This window comes from Astatotilapia calliptera, chromosome 6, assembly GCF_900246225.1.
Source record: "Astatotilapia calliptera chromosome 6, fAstCal1.2, whole genome shotgun sequence".
In the NCBI taxonomy this organism is placed as follows: domain Eukaryota; kingdom Metazoa; phylum Chordata; class Actinopteri; order Cichliformes; family Cichlidae; genus Astatotilapia; species Astatotilapia calliptera.
In genome coordinates, this window is record NC_039307.1 from 9853496 (window position 1) to 9872570 (window position 19075).

The 19075-nt window shown below is 40.3% G+C and overlaps 2 protein-coding genes across 2 annotated transcripts; one reads left to right on the forward strand and one right to left on the reverse strand.

Moving 5' to 3' along the window:
• Positions 1-1494: 1494 nt before the first annotated feature.
• Positions 1495-9967, reverse strand: sgsh (N-sulfoglucosamine sulfohydrolase (sulfamidase)). The gene is made up of 9 exons (XM_026170156.1): positions 9734-9967; positions 7862-8022; positions 7678-7783; positions 7227-7603; positions 5354-5435; positions 5074-5277; positions 4326-4492; positions 3605-3822; positions 1495-1831 (listed from the first exon to the last, which is right to left on the reverse strand). Exons 1-9 carry the CDS (start codon positions 9816-9818, stop codon positions 1648-1650), a joined length of 1584 nt encoding a protein of 527 aa, XP_026025941.1. The 5' UTR covers positions 9819-9967; the 3' UTR covers positions 1495-1647.
• Positions 9968-10014: 47 nt separating this feature from the next.
• slc26a11 (solute carrier family 26 member 11) lies at positions 10015-18865 on the forward strand. The gene is made up of 15 exons (XM_026170157.1): positions 10015-10150; positions 10698-10820; positions 10951-11203; positions 11347-11539; positions 12328-12413; positions 14216-14432; positions 14526-14704; positions 14847-14919; positions 15500-15611; positions 15691-15746; positions 16112-16252; positions 16582-16709; positions 17643-17742; positions 17817-17950; positions 18050-18865. Exons 3-15 carry the CDS (start codon positions 11000-11002, stop codon positions 18155-18157), a joined length of 1731 nt encoding a protein of 576 aa, XP_026025942.1. The 5' UTR covers positions 10015-10150; positions 10698-10820; positions 10951-10999; the 3' UTR covers positions 18158-18865.
• The last annotated feature ends 210 nt before the right edge of the window (positions 18866-19075 follow it).

Genomic DNA, 19075 nt, shown 5'->3' on the forward strand with positions numbered 1-19075 from the left:
TGCAGACCTGCTGATGGTTCCAACACCATCATTAAGTTTGCAGATGACACCACGGTGATTGGCCTCATCAGTGACAACGATGAGGCCGCCTACAGGGAGGAGGTGGATCGTCTGGCTGAATGGTGCGACAGAAACAACCTGCTGCTTAACACCGAGAAGACCAAGGAGCTCATCGTGGACTACAGGAGGAATGCTGACCCACATCCACCCATCCACATTAAGGGGACGGCTGTGGAGCGTGTGAGCAGCTTCAAGTTCCTGGGAGTCCACATCTCCGAGGATCTCACCTGGACGACCAACTGCTCCAAGCTGGTCAAGAAGGCTCACCAGCGCCTCTGAGGAAGAACCACCTGTCCTCAGACATCCTGGTGAACTTCTATCGCTGCACCATCGAGAGCATCCTGACCAACTGTATAACAGTCTGGTACGGGAACTGCTCTGCCTCGGACCGGAAGGCGTTGCAGAGGGTCGTGAAAACTGCCCAGCGCATCGCCGGAGCACCACTTCCTGCCATAAAAGACATCTACAGGAAGCGGTGTCTGAAAAGGGCTGGGAAAATCATCAAAGACCCCAGTCACCCATCACATGGACTCTTCACCCTCCTGCCCTCTGGGAGGCGCCACAGGAGCCTCCGGACTAAGACCACCAGGTACCGGAACAGCTTCTTCCCCACAGCTGTCAGACTCCTGAACTCTGCCTCCTGACATCTGACCCACGTTAAACTCATGGACTGAACATACACACACCCACAATGGACAACTGTACCCTCAAACACAATAATAACATGGACTGAACCACCACTCACAACCACTAGCACTTTATATAGCCTCTGTAGAAACTATCTACACCCTCACTTATCTTAACTGCACTACTGTATAGCTCTGTGTAAATAATCATTCTGTACATTCGATAATTTTTAATCCTACAACTGTTTACAACTTGCATAGTTCCCATTTCTGTATAGCTGTATATCTCAGATTCTGTAAAGTTATTTATTTCATATTCTGTATAGTTTTTCATATTTATATTCATATCCTGTACATAGCTTGTACTCACTACAGCCTGTACATACTTATAGTTATAGAATATTCACAACATACTTCATACCGTGTACATTATAACATACCATAATAGACCCATTTCTGTAATATACTCACATATCTATATTATTGCTAATATATATTGTAATATATCTATATCACTAAAGCACTTCTGGATGGATGCAAACTGCATTTCGTTGCCCTGTACCTGTGCAATGACAATAAAGTTGAATTCTATTCTATTCTATGAACTCCACCACGTCTTCAGTTACCAGATCAATCTATCAACAATAACAAAAACAGTTAAATGGTGTCTAAATATGTTGCCTTTCTATAACTCAGGGTTATCGTGAGAGTCTGGATGAAAATGGTGAAAATGAACCTTAAATGTACAGAGACGGAGAAAAACGATGAGCGATTAAATTATGCAGTAAAATAAAGCGGACGGTACAAATTAAAGCAACTAAAATTGTTTATTTTAAGCATTAAAAGCATCACTCACATACAAAATTAGAAATTAAAATAAACATATTGTATTTTACAAAGTAAATGTCCTCATCCATAGAGCTTTATCAGTCAAGATGACTGAAGGTACCATTAGGGTCCCTCATAGTCCATTGTAAAGTGGTCTGCAGTGCGGCTCCAGTTTGTCCTCCAGGACATAGTCTGGTCCACAGACCCAGGGGTCGCCAGTCTTCCACTGCCACTTCTGCAGATCCTGCTTCAGGCTCTCCAGCACGCCGCTGTAGGACGGGTCTAACACCAGGTTCTTCGTTTCCAGTGGGTCTGTCCTGCGTTAGCGATGCAATTATTAATATTTAAACATTTTAGAAAGACTGAGCTCATAAGCCACAATTACTCACTGCAAATCCCTCCATCTAATGCAAAAATAATGAGTTATATTTACTAAAATGACTATAGACTATAGCAACTATAGCTTCTGTTAGTTTTATTAAAAATTATTAATTTTTCAGGGAAATATGTTGGAGTTAAACTGTTGAACCGTTCAGGGTTTAACATGAATCTCACCCCATGACACATGTGATAGGCTACAGCTTCTCCACAACCCTAAACCCAGTAAGAGAATGGTTGCTTTGCCTCCATTTCTAGTGAAAATAATAAGCATTTTATTGGCTAACATAATATCTGACCAGTGTTTTTTCCCCACACATTACATTTAAAAGTACTAAACATAGCCTATGAATGAAACCAACTTTTACCTCTTAAAAGCTTAATATTACCATCAAATACTTTTTTAAAGTGCACTACATACCTATGTTTAAATAAGGCGTTTGTTGGTATATTATTAATTAATTAAAACCTTCAGGTCAACAGTCATTAGCACAGCAGGAAAGAGGAGTAAGAAATGAATGGTGAAATAAATTATGACAAGTAATAATCCGTTAAAATGTTCTTATACAAGTGTATGCCTTCATTATAGTGTGTTATAAGTCATTCATTAAATGTTTTTATACTGTGCATTCAATCAGGTTGTTGAAAATCAGTTTTAAATTAAGCTAAACATGGTTTTCAACGCCAATCTGTGGTGTAGTTTTAGTTTTAGACTATCAATAGTGTTCATTATTGGAGAAAAAAGAAACTTGATTACGTTTGTGCTCGTTCACTCTTCAGCTAACAGTCACCTTCATCCGTTGTTATGAATGTCATCTTTAAAAAAGCTTTACACTCTAAGAAACTGAGGGAACAGTCTGTTAACGGTCTGATATAAGATGTGAACGATGTGTCTGCAGATGTGGTGGACTCAACTAGTGAACCATCTACGTTTTTTACTCACAACTGATTAACCTCAGTGTAAAAGTCACAGCAAAGACAGTGCTGCTGATTTTTAGTGTGAAAGACGGCACAGCTCGTTATCAACATCCTCCTCAGTTTTTCACTTGTTACTGCTGCAGTGAAAAATTACGGACACACAAACCGTGAAATAAAAAGCTTTAAATGGAAACAGCCTGCTATTTATGTGTCGCATTTTTTTTAGTGACCGATCAAAGTGCTTCGAAAGACAAGTTGCATTTGACCAGTACATGTTTCTTCTGTACTCCAAGCACTTTATCCTTCTCACATCCACAGCAGATTGAGAATCACCAATTAACCTAACATGCATGTTTCTTTCTGTGTTGTTGAATATGTGGGTGGGGGGCAGGAGATTCATGCCAGGAATCTTTACCATCAAATGCAACAGTGTTTGAAGAAAAAAAAAGAAAAAGAAAAAAGTTTTAAATACTGATAGATCACCAAAAAAAAAATCTGAACAATCATGGCAAATAAAATTTGCTCAACACGTGATTCTTGTTCTGTTTTTGACCTCTGCTCTTTGTTTTCTGAGACAGAGTTGTTATCGCTAAATCAGCTGTTTTAGGTTTATCTCACTGGAATCGGTGGATGCCCCTGTCATCCACTGATCAAGGTCAAGTATTGTGATCCACTTTTCCATGAGGACCTTTTAACTCCCGTCCTTTGCAGGGACTGATACTTATCAGGAATAAGGTTGTGTTTGCTTCTCTGGATCAGCTCTAACAAAGCGAGCGACAGCAGCTGTTACAGACCTGGTGTCGTACAGCTCCCAGCGAGCTCTGTAGTAGTACTGCTCCAGGCTTTTAAACCAGTGTGTCGGCTGACTCAGCGTGGTGCGGTTCAGCAGGTCCTGAAAGGTGGGCGACACGTACAGATCTTGATCGATAGGGAAGGGCATACGGTAGTGCAGGTTGTGCAGAAGGTGGTACGGCCCCTGGTGAATAGAGCGAATCGGGTAGTACATGGTGACCTGAAATCACAGCAAAAGTTTTAGTTAAAGACATTTTATTCTCTCATTAAAGTGTTGCTGTCATGTTTTTCTTGATTTTCTGTCTTATTAATACTTTTGCAACAGCGAATTTAAAATAAAGATGTCAGTGTACGTGCAATTAATCCTTCTGAGCCAAAAGCTGCACACTGCTCTAAGCACTTGGTTTTAGACTTTTGTTCCCTACTCTTGGCTCAGTGTGAGTCCAGTCAAAGCAGATATTCTTATATGGTTGTGTCAGGCTTACAACTCTAGCTGTAACCACAGCAGCCCACTGCTGTTCAAACTTTTAGCTTGTAAGGGGCAGCCAATCAGAAAAAGGTTGGCTTCAAGTAAGAGGAGCGAAAATAGCTCATCATTAGTTTAGATAAGGGAATATTTTAAACTGAGACTCAAGCAAGGCTACCACAGTAGAGTCCAAAATAAAAATTTAGAGTTAGAAATAAAAATGATTCATCAAGCTAAAGTGGTGGTGATGTCCTGACCTCATGCAGGGACTGGCTGGAGTAGACAGTGTGCCAGCTGGTGGGCTCAGTTACCAAAGCAGGGAGTAACGAGCGGCCAGTGAGGTGGACCTGGGAGGCAGGGGTGCCAGGTAGGCTGTAGGATGGGTAAGGAACAGAGAACCAGTCGAGGATGGTGGGAGTGATGTCTGTAAAAATAAAAAGGAAAAGAAAAGATAGTAAAAACAAACAAAAAACTGACAAATGTTCAACTTAAGTTACTAATAATTAAAGGAATTCTTAAAAAGGCACACAGACCAAAATATAAGACCGCTTAGCTTTAAATAGTACATTTTAAACTAAGGGATACCCTCATATTTATACAACACCGTCAAAAGAAAGAAAAAGAAAGCCACATATCTCTGTATTTTTGTTAGTATTTGTTGATAGGTTGAGAAAATACTTCTACCCCTACTTGTACAGTCTATTACTCTATTATTTTTCCTTCTATCAATATTTCATGCTCTGTTGTTAAGTCTCCATCTAGTGTCTGCTTCAGATCAACACACCGACTCTTCTGCTCTGTCACTCTTTACTGGATCGTAATTATTAGAACTTTTTTATTGTTTGTTATTCACAATCCAGAAAGGTTTAGGAATGAGTGGCATCAGTATTTAACTTTAACCTGCAGCTCACTCTGTGCTCATAATGGATAGCTGCTTAATTTTAAGGCCTAAAATACTGAGAAAAGGTCCATTTGCATCGTTCCTTGTATCTTCAATTTTCTTACCCAGCAGGCTGACGTAGGCCTCGCTGGTGTCTCCCCATCGCTCCCTGTGCTCCGGAGAGGACACCAGCATCGGCTCTGCCGTTCCAGAGTGATACAGGTTGGTTCTGCCATTCGGGAAGGGGATCCCGTTGTCTGAGCTGTAGATTATCAGAGTGTCGTTCTCATAACCAGCTTCTCTGAGCTCCTGAAGAACTAAACCGATACCTGCAGGGGATATGCACAGCATCGTAGTTTAGTGTTTTACAACCTTCTTTTTCTATGTTATAAAACCGTTACGCACCCTGATCCAGCCGGCTCACTGTGGTGTACAGTGCAGCCAAGTCAGCTCGTGATGCAGGTGTATCCGGCACAAAAGGAGGAACCTGAAGTGCAGAAGATGAGGAAATTCTGCATTATCATGTGTTAAAGTTCTGTAGCTTTAATTCAACCATAATGTAATGTGAAAAGTTTAAAAAAAAAAAAAAAAAGAGTAAAGACTAAGACAAACTGGGAAATAAGAAAAAGCTGTGGAAAATTTGGGCATTTGAAAATTTCTGTTAATTTCAACTGCAGCCTGTGCAGGCTGTAATGCAAAGCAGCAATGAGCTCAAGACCAAATCTTAAATGCTTTATCTGGTGTTTGGTCAAATATGAAGTCCGTGATAAAACCATCATCGATGAGTACTCCGTTTAGAATTTATTGTTAGGCGAGTACGTCATGAATGAACCCACATTTATTAACATTAATGCACTCCCAAAGCACGTAACTGTAACTACAGTTAATTCTGACATTTAAACAGACTTTTGACTTGGTGTGAAAAATATGACATCTGGCCAAAACAGTCCTAACTTTTATACAACTTAATCAGTCAGATGGTTTAAACCAGCGGTCTCCAACCTTTTTTGCGCCACGGACCGGTTTATGCCCGACAATATTTTCACGGAACGGCCTTTAAGGTGTCATGGATAAATACAACAAAATAAAACTAGTACCGGTACTGAAAAAAAGAAATTTTATTCATAACACACGTGAAAAGACCCAGGAAAACAGAGTACACGATAAAAACGATAACAAAATAATGCTGAAGACCGATAAAAACCCTGAAAACTATACATTTCACACCTGAGCCTCAACTCTCGCGGCCTCAACTCTGGGGACCGCTGGTTTAAACCGTTCTCTGAAAAACCTGAGTATATGTTTTGTTTAATTTCATTTATTTATTGTCTTTAGTTTCCTGTAACAAATGATTTGACTCACTCATTTCGTTTGAATGAGCAGTTTTGCAGAAATCTGCACAGCCACATTTTAGGCACAATCCCAGAAACAAAAACACACTACTACAGTAAACAGTTTTGTAATAATTAAAGAAACACTTTAACCAGAGTATAGCATCAAGCCAACCTCTGGGATATTGATCTGGAGCCCTACAGCAGGCCACTGGTGTGAATGTCTCAAACTTCATGACGGTGCACTGAGGGCTTAGTGTACTCTAGTTGGTCCTGTGCTCACTGCCCGGCACCATAGAGCCTGACTGTCATTTACTATAAAATGCCAAAATTTGTAAGTCCACCACTGTCACCCTGTACTTTTCATTAATGAGAGCAGGCTCATCCTGAGCACATGTGACAGACAAGAATGGGTTTGGACAAGTTGGAGAATAATGCTGCCTGTAATGTTGTTCAGCATGACCAGTTTGGTGATGGTTCTGTGATGGTCTGGGGAAGCATATCCATGCAGGCTAGGCAACGGCACACACAGTACAATGGCACAGTGGTTCCTGGGTTCCTCCAGTTGCACGACAAAGCCTGGCTTCATGTGGCGAGAGTATGCATGCACTTCCTGGAGGATGAAGTAACTGATACCACCGACTGGGCCCCTAAATCCAATAGAACAACTCTGGTATGTTATGTTTCAGGCTATCTGATGCTGCCAGGTTGAACCTCAGACTACCTAGGAGCTCAGTGATGTCCGGGTCCAGATCTGGAGATCAGGAAATTCCTAATGATACCATCTACCATCTCAGTAGGAGCATGCATACAACAATGTCAGCTGCTGCAATGAAATTTCAGCAAAATGGACTAGCCTGCTTTCATTTTTATAGCCTTTTTCTTTTTAAAACAGTTAAATAATGACATAAAACAGGTATTAAAGCAGAAACTGGGATTTCTCTGACCTTTACTTGGTCTGGCGTGTAATACTGTGGTGTCCAGTCACCGATTCTACCCATCCCCTTTTCACCATTCCCAAACTTCTCACAGAAGGCTCCGTATTGGGGCTGCGAGTGTCCACATCGATGAGTATCATGGAAGGCAACATAAAGGAAAAATGGCCTGTCTTCATTCTTTATATTCTCCCGGTTACTTTTTTCTGCTTTTTTCCCGTTCTTTTGTTGAAAGGCTTCCTCTTTGTGAGTCTGGAAAAACTTGCGGACCAGGAGTTTAATGCGAGTGATGTTCCTCCCCACCTGGAGGACAGAGCTGTTTTCCTCTGTGTAGGCAAAGTCAAAGGGGTAAACAGATCCAGGGCCAACGTGCTTCTTTCCAATTATACCTGTGAAGAAACAATCAGTGAGTTCAAAAAGTAAAAAATAAGAACGATTTTTTTATAGACATTTTGTTATCTACCTGTGTGTACGTTGGTTTGTTTGAGAAGCAGCGGCAGACTTTGTACTTCATCAAAAGAATTAAAGTGATGAACTCCTTGATGAAGTCCATAAATGCCATTCTGATGCTGGAAACCACAAGAGAAACACACCTCAATAATTCACCTCGCTTTAATGAGTGGCATTTACAGGTGTGTGTGTCTCACCTGTGGCAGGCCGGTGAGGATGGCGGAGCGGCTGGGTGAGCAGCTGCTGACAGATGTGAAGGCGTTCTTGAACACCACGCTGTGCTGAGCCAGAGAGCGCAGGTGAGGCGTGTGGACCACAGAGTTGTTATAAACCTCTGTCTCGAAACCTGCATCATCAGCTGTGAGGAGAAAAAGACAGAAACTGATGCGGGGGCTCAAACAAAATGCCCATAACTCACTTTTAATAATCTCTAAAATCTTTGTCATCTACATACTGCTTTGCAAAGTCAGTAGAGTAATGAAACCTGGCTTTGAGTCACAATTCCAGTTCTTCTCAGAAGTACAGGATGGGTTTAAGGTTGGGGTTCAGTGCAGAGGATTTAAGTAGGAAAAGTGTTTCTTGGTGGATCAGGCTTCATGTTAAGAGACACTGACATTTTTCTTTTTCCCCGAGTATAGTTTTCATTTTTTTTCCAATTGTTTGGCATTTTCTGACAGATCATTTTAGATTAGTTTTACTTTAAACATATTTCTTTATAGAATATTTGTACGATAATAAAATCTACTTGCATGAAGGTTAAAACGGCTCAAGACTGTAACATACAAACCGACTTCTGCCTCATATTTAGTTTGTATTTAGTCAACTTAATTATTTTTTGTTATGGAGAGAGGTTCTACTAATAAACAAAATAAAAGCAACTGCCTAAAACAGTTATAACCTCCATCATGCACTTTCAGTACTGTGCAAATCTCATGCCTCTACTTATTTGTATATACAGAGTTTATACAATCCAAAAAGTCAGCAATATGTCTGTGAAGGTTCTCAGTCATCCAGGTCATTGTAGTCAAAGGAGCTTGCAAAGAAAAGTGTCTGGACTTCTTTCAGTTACTTGAAGACGTTTCACCTCTCATCCGAGAAGCTTCTTCAGTTCTAAGGTCAAATGTCTGGGACTATTATCTGGGACTCTCCACCATTTGACCTTAGAACTGAAGAAGCTTCTCGGATGAGAGGTGAAACGTCTTCAAGTAACTGAAAGAAGTCCAGACACTTTTCTTTGCAAGCTCCTTTGAATCCAAAACGTCAGTATTTGGTATGACTATCTTATTTCTTCAACACAGCCTGAACTGTCTTGGGCAAGCTTTCTTGTAATTTTTTTTGAGCAGTCTTCAGGAATCATTCTCCAGGCTTGAAGGACATTCAAAGCTGTTCTTTTGCACTGTTCCCTTTCACTATAATGATAAAGTCTCTGGGGAGGCCGATCCATGACTGATGGTACTCCAGTATGTGTTTTTCTATCCAGGCATGCTTTCACTGCATTGTCGGTGCATTTGAGATCATTTGATCATCCTGAAAAATTAAAGCTGTTTTTAGTAAGACGCTTTCTGCATCCATCTCAGTGTCCATCAGTTTTTATGATCCCCAACTGCAGCTCCAAACCATGACAGAGCCTGCACTGTTACAGATAGCTGTAGACACTCGCTGTTGTACCTCTCTCCTGATCTTCTCTGTAAATACTAACAATGATTTGAACCAACAATCTCAAATTTGGATTTGAGACTGTTACTGCTGATTTTCAGTTCAATTCTTGTGTAATTTGGTGTACTTAAGCCTTTTCCCCATGTAGCTTTCATTAATCATTAATGCTGTAGATATTTTTTTTAAGCCTGGCACTTTTAAGTGGATTGAAAATGAGTGAACAAGCAGTCAATGTCCAATGAAAAACTTCGGGAACTATTGAATCTCTGTTATATAACGAATTAAAGGGTGGCTCGAGATTTTTGCAGATAATTGTAATGGCAACAGGAGGGTGTATTTCAGCATTTTAAATTTCCAGCCAGATAACAGAAATGATTTATAGTTTCTCCAGGAGCACAAAAACGTGAACTCACCAATTATTAGAAGCACATTTCTTGTTTTGGACTCTCCGATGCAACATGATGCTAAAAAAATAATAAAAACAACCCGAGGGAGCATGCTGGCCTCTTCCTCTATTTCTCCACAGAAAAATAAACTTTAAATATGAAAACAAAACTCGCTAAAGTTAGCACTTAAAAGCATTGTTGGAACGACGTGAAATATGCTTCCTCAAACAACTCAAACCCCGCCCACTGGGAGTCACATGACACAAGTCACGTGAGGAGAAAAAAAACAGGAAACGACTTATTTTATTTTATTTTTTTTAAACAGGAAACGACTTATCTCGCGCCTAGTCAGCGAAATGTTTTTGGAGAAGTGGGTTTAGCAAAAGGAACAGTAGAGAAGGACGTGAAAAATCACAGCCCAGCCAAGAGAAAGCATCACGCTGTGTAAGAATTTATGTTTTATTCAACTCTATTCTATTTTATTTACTCTTTTCTACTTTATTTTGGTCTGTTCTTGTCTATTTTAGTCTATTTTGGTTCAGTTCGGTTAAACACTGCGGAGTTATTTTATATTATATTGTCAAATTTCTATTTTATTCTGTTTTGTTTCATTTCTGTAGTATACGAATTCAGTCTCTTCTGTGCATTCTTCTCTCTTGCACTCAAACACATCACTGTTTTTAGTGTATTATCATTCTTTTTTGATAATTACAAGGTTGTTATAGTCTGGGTAACATAGACTCATAATCAGACACAGTGGGAGATAAAGTATCAGTCTGAGGTCAAGTTCACGTAAGACTGTGGACCTATCTGTTGGACTTTTCTGATGAGGGAGTTTATAGTTTGAAGGTAAAGGTGACTTCATGAAAAAAAAAAGTCCTGACTGTTCAGATACCGGTATGCAAAGCACCCAGCTGTCATATGATCGCCATATAATTGTAAATGACACACAGTGAGCTTGTGAATGGTTCTTTTTTTGTGTGGCACGCAGATCACAGCATGCACCTGAAGATAAGTCCTCGGCTTGAAGAAATGCAAACAAACAGGTTGACAGCTGCTTGCATGAGCAGCATCTTTGTGGCGTTTTCCTGAATGCTGCATATCTCAGCAGGAGGTAGGAAATAAAAGGAAAAAACAGAAACTTGGGCAGCACCCAGCAAAGCTGATGATATTTAAAGCTGAGGGGAGAACTCATGCTTTGTGTGTGGCTGTTGTTTTGTTCATTTTACTTTTTTCTGCTACAGATGTCTCTTTGCTGAATTCCTCTCCCGCCGGTCTTTACCTCTAAGTGTGATGCAGCGGCGTCTGATGAGAAGACAGTCAGCCCCGTGCTGCTGTTCCTACAGCACCCTGAAGGCCTGGTTGCCCATCCTCTCATGGCTGCCAAAGTACAACCTGAAATGGCTAAAGATGGACGTCCTTGCTGGTCTCACTGTTGGATTGACGACTGTACCACAAGCGCTGGCTTATGCTGAAGTGGCCGGCCTTCCTGTGCAGGCGAGTCTTAGGCTTTCCATTAGGGTTCACCTCCCTCTGGATAACTAATTTGGCTTTCCTCTTTTCCTGAGACATGAGCTTTAAGATGAAAAAATAATTAGCTGCATAATTAGTTCAGACTTTATTTTATTTTCTGTCCACAGTTCGGACTCTACTCGGCCTTCATGGGGGGGTTCATTTACACCTTTCTGGGAACCTCCAAGGATGTGACCCTGGGCCCCACGGCCATCATGTCCCTCTTGTGCTCCTCTGTGGTGGGAGGGCAGCCTCACCGAGCCGTGCTGCTCAGCCTCCTCTGTGGACTCATCCAAGCTGTGATGGCGTTACTGAGATTAGGTGAAATGAGTGCTCCCGAGGTCATGTGGAAAGCTTGTGATTTCAGTTTTGGGCTTTTCCTGAAAAACTTGTGAACCACTGACAGCAAAACAAAATATTTTTTCACAGTAACACACATTGTTGTGTGAGTCTGAGAGCACTGGTAGTTTATCACATCCTTCAATATGTAAAATTTAAGGTGAAGTCCAAAAGTAAAAACAACATCACAAAAATCAAGTAACTATCATGTAGGAACTTAAATTTTAGAGGTAGACAGTCTACTATAAAATCTGTGGCTCTTAAATAGTCATGTGGTCATCCATTTTATTAGCCACATATCTAGTTCAGGGTCGTAGGGAGCTGGAGCCCCCTCACTGCTTTCATATGGTGTGACGCAGGATACACCCTGGACAGGGATGGCACACAGAGATAGCCATTCATGCTCACATTAACATCTAGGTTAGAATTGCCATCACCCGACCAAGCATGTCTTTGGACTGTGGGAGGAAGCTAGAGTACCTGGAACAAACTCCACAGGCACAAGGAGAACATGAAACCTTGTCTCATGCTCTCCTTGGACAGGACCCAATCCAAACTTAATTGTGCTGCGGGTTATTTTTAAATGACTTACTAGTCTTGTGTCATTTTACGGTAAAATGTCAATGAATGGGCAGCCTACGAACATAAGCTCCTTATCAAATGAGAATTTATATTTTTTCCTTAAAGAGTTACTGTAATATTTGAAATCTGGAAGGTTTAATAATGTCTTGGTTCTGTAAATCATCCACTGCTTTGCTTCTCTTCTGCAGGTTTCCTTCTGGACTTCATCTCTTTTCCTGTAATAAAAGGCTTCACATGTGCTGCTGCAGTAACCATTGGATTTGGCCAAGTCAAAGTAAGAGTGAAAACATGCACACACAGCAAAAACTAACACACATACATAGAGTTATCTCAGCATATACAACACATCAAACTGTATGCCTCAGTAGGAAAAAAGTCTTTAAAAGAATGAAAAGATAAAAAGTGAGTCTTTATTAAAACAAAGCAGAAAGGAAAATATTATATAAATAAACACGCCAGGATGGAAATGAGACCGGAGAAAACAGGAAGGCATAACAGATGACACAACAAAGAGCAAGGGCCAAACTGGGGGTATAACTGCACCAAGGCAGATTAGGGGAACGTGGAACAGCTGGGGCAAATAAACACAGGTGTAAATAATCGACACAATGAGGCAGGGGGAGAAAGTAAGACTAAACACAATGTAAAGGAGACAAAATGGTAGCAAAATAAAACGGGAAGAGAGGCACAATAACTAAACTGAAGACAGAACTAGCCTAAACGTAGGGGAACTGGCATAGAAGGAAAAGGTAGGAAACAGTAATTTGAACTAAATGCTCAAGACTGAAATGCTAAGGGAGTACACAAAGGTGAAAGTCTAAACCAAAACCAGCAAACTAAAGATAATGAAAAATAAACAGAACTTGAAAAGACCAAAAAACACAAAACGCTGGGTAAAAGACCCAGAATCATGACAGAAGAAGTGCTGAAAAATACGCTGAGAAGCACACAGAATTAAAAAATAATCTCTAGAATGATCAAAACTAGCTTATTGGCATCTAAGAAAATAGAAAAGTCACCAGAAAGCACCACAATAATGATTTGAGCATTGGGTCGACCAGTGGTTAGTACTGTTGCCTTTAAGCTAAAAGGTTGTGTGTTTGAATCCACCTGCTGGGTCCTTTCTGTGTGGAGTTTGCATGTTCTCCTTCTGCCTACAAAACTCCTTATTGCTTTTTTTTTTTTTTTTTTTTTTTACCAGCACAGGCTCTGATGTACATTCCCGCTCTGCTTCAGTCAGGTTCTTGTACTTCTCTGCGGTTTAGTCTCTTAATAAAACACTTAAACACAGCAGTCTGCTCTCTACAAACTAAGCACATGGCTTTACCTCTGACTTTAGTAAATAAATATTTGAAAAGTCTGTCTTAAAACTCTATATTCTGCATCAGTGTTTCTTTATTAATTAATGCAAGTTGAAATCTCTTTGCTTGCACACGCATACATAATATACAATAAAATTAATAGTTGCCTTCAAAAAAAAAAAAAAGGAAAAAAGTTGTGGTGTGGTTTCCCACAAAAATCACACCTATCAATTTCCCATTGACCTCATGCAGACAGGTCAAAGATGTGACCGGTGAGCACTATAATCTGTGTTGAGCTTTTACTGGTGGATTTGCATCATTGTTGGTGAACTGATTAACAATAAATGGTAAATGGCCTGTATTTGTATAGCGCTTTATTAGTCCCTAAGGACCCCAAAGCGCTTTACACATCCAGTCATCCACCCATTCACACACTGGTGATGGCAAGTTACATTGTAGCCACAGCCACCCTGGGGCGCACTGACAGAGGCAAGGCTGCCAGACACTGGCGCCACCAGTAGGCAACAGGTGAAGTGTCTTGCCCAAAGACACAACGACCAAGACTGTCCGAGCCAGGGCTCGAACTGGCAACCTTCCGATTACAAGGCGACCTCCCAACTCTTGAGCCACAATCGCACACGCGAATGTTTAGGTTATACTCAAAAATGCATTTTGATTGCTCTGAGTGCTTAAACTCCAAAGAGAGAACTGCTCTTGCCCTCTCATTTTCCGTTCATAATGTCAGTGGTTTTACCCGCTCTTCCTTTTTTTCTAGAATATTCTGGGAATCCAGGGTGTCCCTCAGCAGTTTTTCCTGGAGGTTTACTACACCTTCCACAAGATTCCCGAGGCCAGGATCGGTGATGTGGTTCTTGGTCTGATTTGTCTCGCTCTGCTGGTCACGTTGATGTTCATGAAGTCGAGTCTAACCTCTGACAGTGACTCCACCTGCTCCATGTATGCCAGGAAAGTAGTGTGGGCTGTAGCTACCAGTGAGTACCTTTGTGTTTGAGTACACGTGTCTCTCTTTTACAAAAAAAAAATTCTGTTCATTACATTTTTATTGTATTTCTTTATATCATCAGTGCGTAACGCTGCAGTGGTCATCGCTGCATCCCTCATAGCATTTTCCTGGGAGGTGTATGGTAATCATGTCTTCACGATCACTGGAAAAACTACCCGCGGACTGCCACCATTCAGGCCTCCACCCACCTCTGACACTACAGCTAACGGCACCGTCGTTTCCTTTGGAGAGATTGTGAAAGTAAGGAGGAAACCGCCAGTAACCCGATGAAGACACTGGATCTTTTTGATAAATGATTGAGCTGAAAGTTTCACTTCCAGAATCCCTCTGCTCTCAGAAAGAGCTGCTGACTGTCTCGTTTTCCTCTCTGTGTGTTTTAAAGGACTTTGGAGGAGGGCTAGCGGTGATCCCCTTCATGGGCCTGTTGGAGAGCATTGCTATTGCGAAAGCATTTGGTAAGTAATGTTAGTCACTGGTTTCAGAGGATAATCATAATGATGCTGGTAATTCCTTGACGTTTCCACTTTTTCAATGAGATGTCTTCAGACAGAATTAAACGATAGACATAAAATATGGTACAGATATTCACATTTCTTACCAGAATAATAATAAAAATAAGTATCTCCAAAACTAATAGCTGACAGTCCCATAATTTAACATGTTAAACTAACACTGTAAACATATAAAACTCCAATAGCAATCTTAATATTTATCATGTATTTAGCTTGTAAGTGCAACCTGGCTGTCAATTTAAGGCTTCATCATGAAGATGAAATTAATAAAGATCAATACTTTATACATTTTTAAAAACAAAACATGTTTCAAAAGCATTTTTCTACTCATTAAATAGTTATTAGAGAGACTTAGACTTAGAGCTTTTTATTGTCATTGTGCGGTTTCTTGCACAGCGAAATTGGGTAGCTGAACCACAAAGGTGCTAAAGAAAGAAGATTAGATATTAGATAATAAAGGCAGCTAAAGAATGTTTTTCCTCATCACACTGGTGGCTGATTTTAACTTAATGTTTCTCCTCAGCCAGTCAGAACGACTACAGGATCGATGCCAACCAGGAGCTGCTGGCAATCGGAGTGACCAACATCATGGGCTCCTTTGTGTCAGCCTACCCTGTCACAGGCAGCTTTGGGAGGTTTGTGTGTCTGTGTGTGTTATTTTCATAGTTATAATAACAGTTATGTTTATACTGACATGTTTTCTTTCACATCCAGGACAGCTGTGAACTCCCAGACTGGAGTTTGCACTCCAGCTGGAGGGGTTGTCACCAGTAAGTTGTGACACTTTCAGCTTTTACGTTTTCCTCTTCTGCCCCCTTGTGGCCATTTATGTTGTCATACAGCAAATTATCCTCACTTCACATTTCTTTAGTTTCTTTTTTCGTTATTGGTGAAATTAAAAGGCTTATCGTGCAGGTTGGAGACACTGCAAGAACAATGTTTGTACAAGAATTCAAAAGTTTATCTTTCAGTCTGTCATAGCATCCTTCTTATTAAAAAAATTTGCACCTTGAAGTCAAAACCAAAATAACAATCACATATTTTTTTGCTATTTTGGTGCAAATAAATATCATATTTTATGTTGTTTATACTGTTTTTAAATGTTTCATGATTTTCTTTCTCTTTATTGTTGCAGGTGTAATAGTGTTGCTCTCCTTGGCCTTCCTCATGCCGGCCTTTTATTACATCCCCAAAGCTTCTCTAGCTGCTGTCATCATCTGTGCGGTGGCTCCCATGGTGGATTACCGTGTGGTGGCTAAGATGTGGAGGATACGAAGTGAGTTTCATCTTGCTATTGTAATTAGTCAAGTCACTTTTATTTATGTAAGATATTTAAATTTAAAACAGAGTTTACCCAAAGTTCTTTGTATTCGACTATACAGAGTAGCCAAAATATATAAAAAGGATGTGGGAAAAAATGATTGAACTGAATTCAATTTGTCAACTGTTGTAAACTTTATATGGGAGGGAGAATTCTGGAGTCTGGAGCCAGACTCAGTCACCGTCTCAGTACCCCATTTTTAGGCAAGAACATAATATGTAACATGTGTAACGTCTAGTATCGATGGCACTTAAACGTTAATGATGATGATTTATCCCCCATAGAGCTGGACCTTCTCCCCTTTTTTGTGACGTTCCTGATGAGTTTCTGGGCGGTGCAGTACGGCATCGTAGGAGGTATAGCTGTGTCTGGAGCCCTGCTGCTCTACAGTATGGCCAGACCCCAGATAGAGGTGCGTTATCTTTTTATGTCTGTGTGCAAGCAGTGTATGAAACTAGTCATGTGAAGTGAGTTTGTTTGGCTCAATATCACGGGTAAAGGGTTAAAGTGGTTCACAAGCATAAAACAGGAGAAAAAAACAATTAAGAAGGTCACAAATATTAAGTCATGAAATGGTCTTAAAAGTCATAAAATACTAATCCGTAAAGTACTAAAAATGTAAAAAAATACATGAAAAGAGAAAGAGGGGAGGGAGAGATGAAGGACGCAAAAGAGGATAATGATTAAGGATGATTTGACCGTGAAAATGTCTTAAAAGCTTAAAAGCTAAGATTTTTTTTTTTGTTAGTATTTGCCTGGGTTAAACATTTGCTTTTTGTAGGTATGTGAATCAAAGCTGGATCCATCCTTATCCACCCAGAGAAAAGTCATCATAGAGTTAAATTGTGATGTTTTGCTGCTTCTTCCTGTCACACCAGTGTGTGATGACTGGCCCAGCTTCCAGCAGCTAAACTCTCTCAGACTGCATCTTATATCAGGACCAAACTAGAACCCAGATGCAGGAGACACTGTGTTGTTTCGTAGTGGGGTATTCACCATTTCAGTTTATTTTAGAGCCAGTTACAGTGGTGGGAAAAAGTGTCTGTTCATGACCTCTGCTGAAGCGCACTTGGGTTCTGCAGCAGGACAAAAGACACCAGCGAGTCCACCTCTGAGAGGCTTAAGAAAAACAAAATGAGGAACTGGAACTGGAATGTCAACAGAACTTTGAGACTTTGTATGAACTTCTTAAATCTTGCCCTGCCAATACTTAATAATGAATAAGCAAAAAATAAAAGTAGTAAAAACTAAAACTAAACATTTTTCATAACTTTGATGAGGACACATTTGAAATATGTGGTATCAAACAAGACTAATGCTGTAATATTGCATATCTGCATTGCAGGTGACTGATCACGGCGTGTTGGTGATGGAGTTGAGCAGTGGCCTCAGTTTTCCTGCTACCGAGTATCTCAGCCACATCATACACACTCGGGCTCTGCAGGGTAATGAAATGCTTGATAGTCTGCGTGGGCACATTTCAGTGTTTCCTGCTGTTTACTTGCTCGTCTTTCCCCAGTGTCTCCACCACGGTCTGTGGTGCTGGACTGCTCTCACGTCAGCGTCATCGATTACACAGTGATCAGTGAGCTCAGGGACCTGCTGAGGCAGTTCAAACTCCGAGAAGTGCATCTGATTTTTGCCGGATTGCAGGTACACCCTTCAGTCCTTAAAAACCTTTAATCCTTACTGAATGAGTTCATACTCATCATCTTTTGCTTTCCCCTGCCTGTGTCTTCCTCCCTCCTTCAGCCCTCTATTCTGAAGGTTCTCCTTGCAGCTGATCTGGAGGGCTTCAGGCACAATCACAGCGTAGACGAGGCACTGCAGATGGAGTCAAGGAACCTTCTTGATGACTAACACAAAAACTATCCAGTTACAGCCTGGAGAAGAGAGATGCCCCTAATCTGGAATTATAAGGCTCTTAAGACCTCAAAAAAATCTATAAACTACCTCCAGCGAGTAATTTCTCTGCAGTTTGCAGCGACTGCCACTGACCAAGTGAAGAAATAAGGAAATCTGTTAAGTTTACAAACACTGTCCACTGCACAACAACTTTGGAGCACAAGTTTAATATAATGTCTGTAAATGTAAATAATATAATCTATTAATATCTGGACTGTGTAAGTAATAGTGGATATATGTGGTATAATTTTGCTAATAGATGTCTGTGTGGTGTTTTAAGGTTGAAAGTCCAGAGTGGGACCAAATATGTTCTTAAAAATAAGAAGTTACTGATTAATGAACTGAGCAAAGTCAGGCTAACACAAGTGCCATCTATCGTTTTATTTATTCATATGTGTAAAATGTACTGTAAGGCAGTAGTCTCTTATTTTATGTTGACAAAGAAATGCTTCTAGGTGGGAAAAAGACAAAACTTTTCTCTTTATAAATAAATTATTCCAGTGTTGCGAGAGACCTGGTGCACACAGCCTCCCAGCCAATGACAGCTGGGACAGGATCTCTAGTTCAGTCGTTAAAAAAATGTTGAAGATGAGTGAATTATATTTTTAACCCAAATCATCACATTTATACAAAGATTTTTCCTGAATAAATCATTACAAGTTATTTGTGTTTCTATGTACATGAAGAATTTTCTTTTCATTTATCATTTATTCTTCTATTTAATGATCATTAGTTATCATCACTTGTCATGGGCATGATCCTTGGGATCACCATGCAACCGTGCTGCAACTGAAAAGCTGGTTCAGGGTTCTTTTCCATTTCTATTAGTTTTATTTTTGCTAGTTTTCCTTCCAGTTTGCTGCCACATCTTTT

Bases quoted from the DNA above. Each gene is read 5' to 3' on its own strand.
- slc26a11 (XM_026170157.1), top strand. From the start codon at position 11,000: ATGCAGCGGCGTCTGATGAGAAGACAGTCAGCCCCGTGCTGCTGTTCC. The intron at 15,612-15,690 runs GTTTGTGTGTCT...TTTCACATCCAG, and splicing joins GTCACAGGCAGCTTTGGGAG to GACAGCTGTGAACTCCCAGA. The intron at 17,951-18,049 runs GTACACCCTTCA...TCCCTCCTTCAG, and splicing joins TGATTTTTGCCGGATTGCAG to CCCTCTATTCTGAAGGTTCT.
- sgsh (XM_026170156.1), bottom strand. From the start codon at position 9,818: ATGCTCCCTCGGGTTGTTTTTATTATTTTTTTAGCATCATGTTGCATC. The intron at 3,823-4,325 runs GTCAGGACATCA...CTGTGATTTCAG, and splicing joins CCAGCCAGTCCCTGCATGAG to GTCACCATGTACTACCCGAT. The intron at 1,832-3,604 runs GTCTGTAACAGC...TCGCTAACGCAG, and splicing joins TGGGAGCTGTACGACACCAG to GACAGACCCACTGGAAACGA.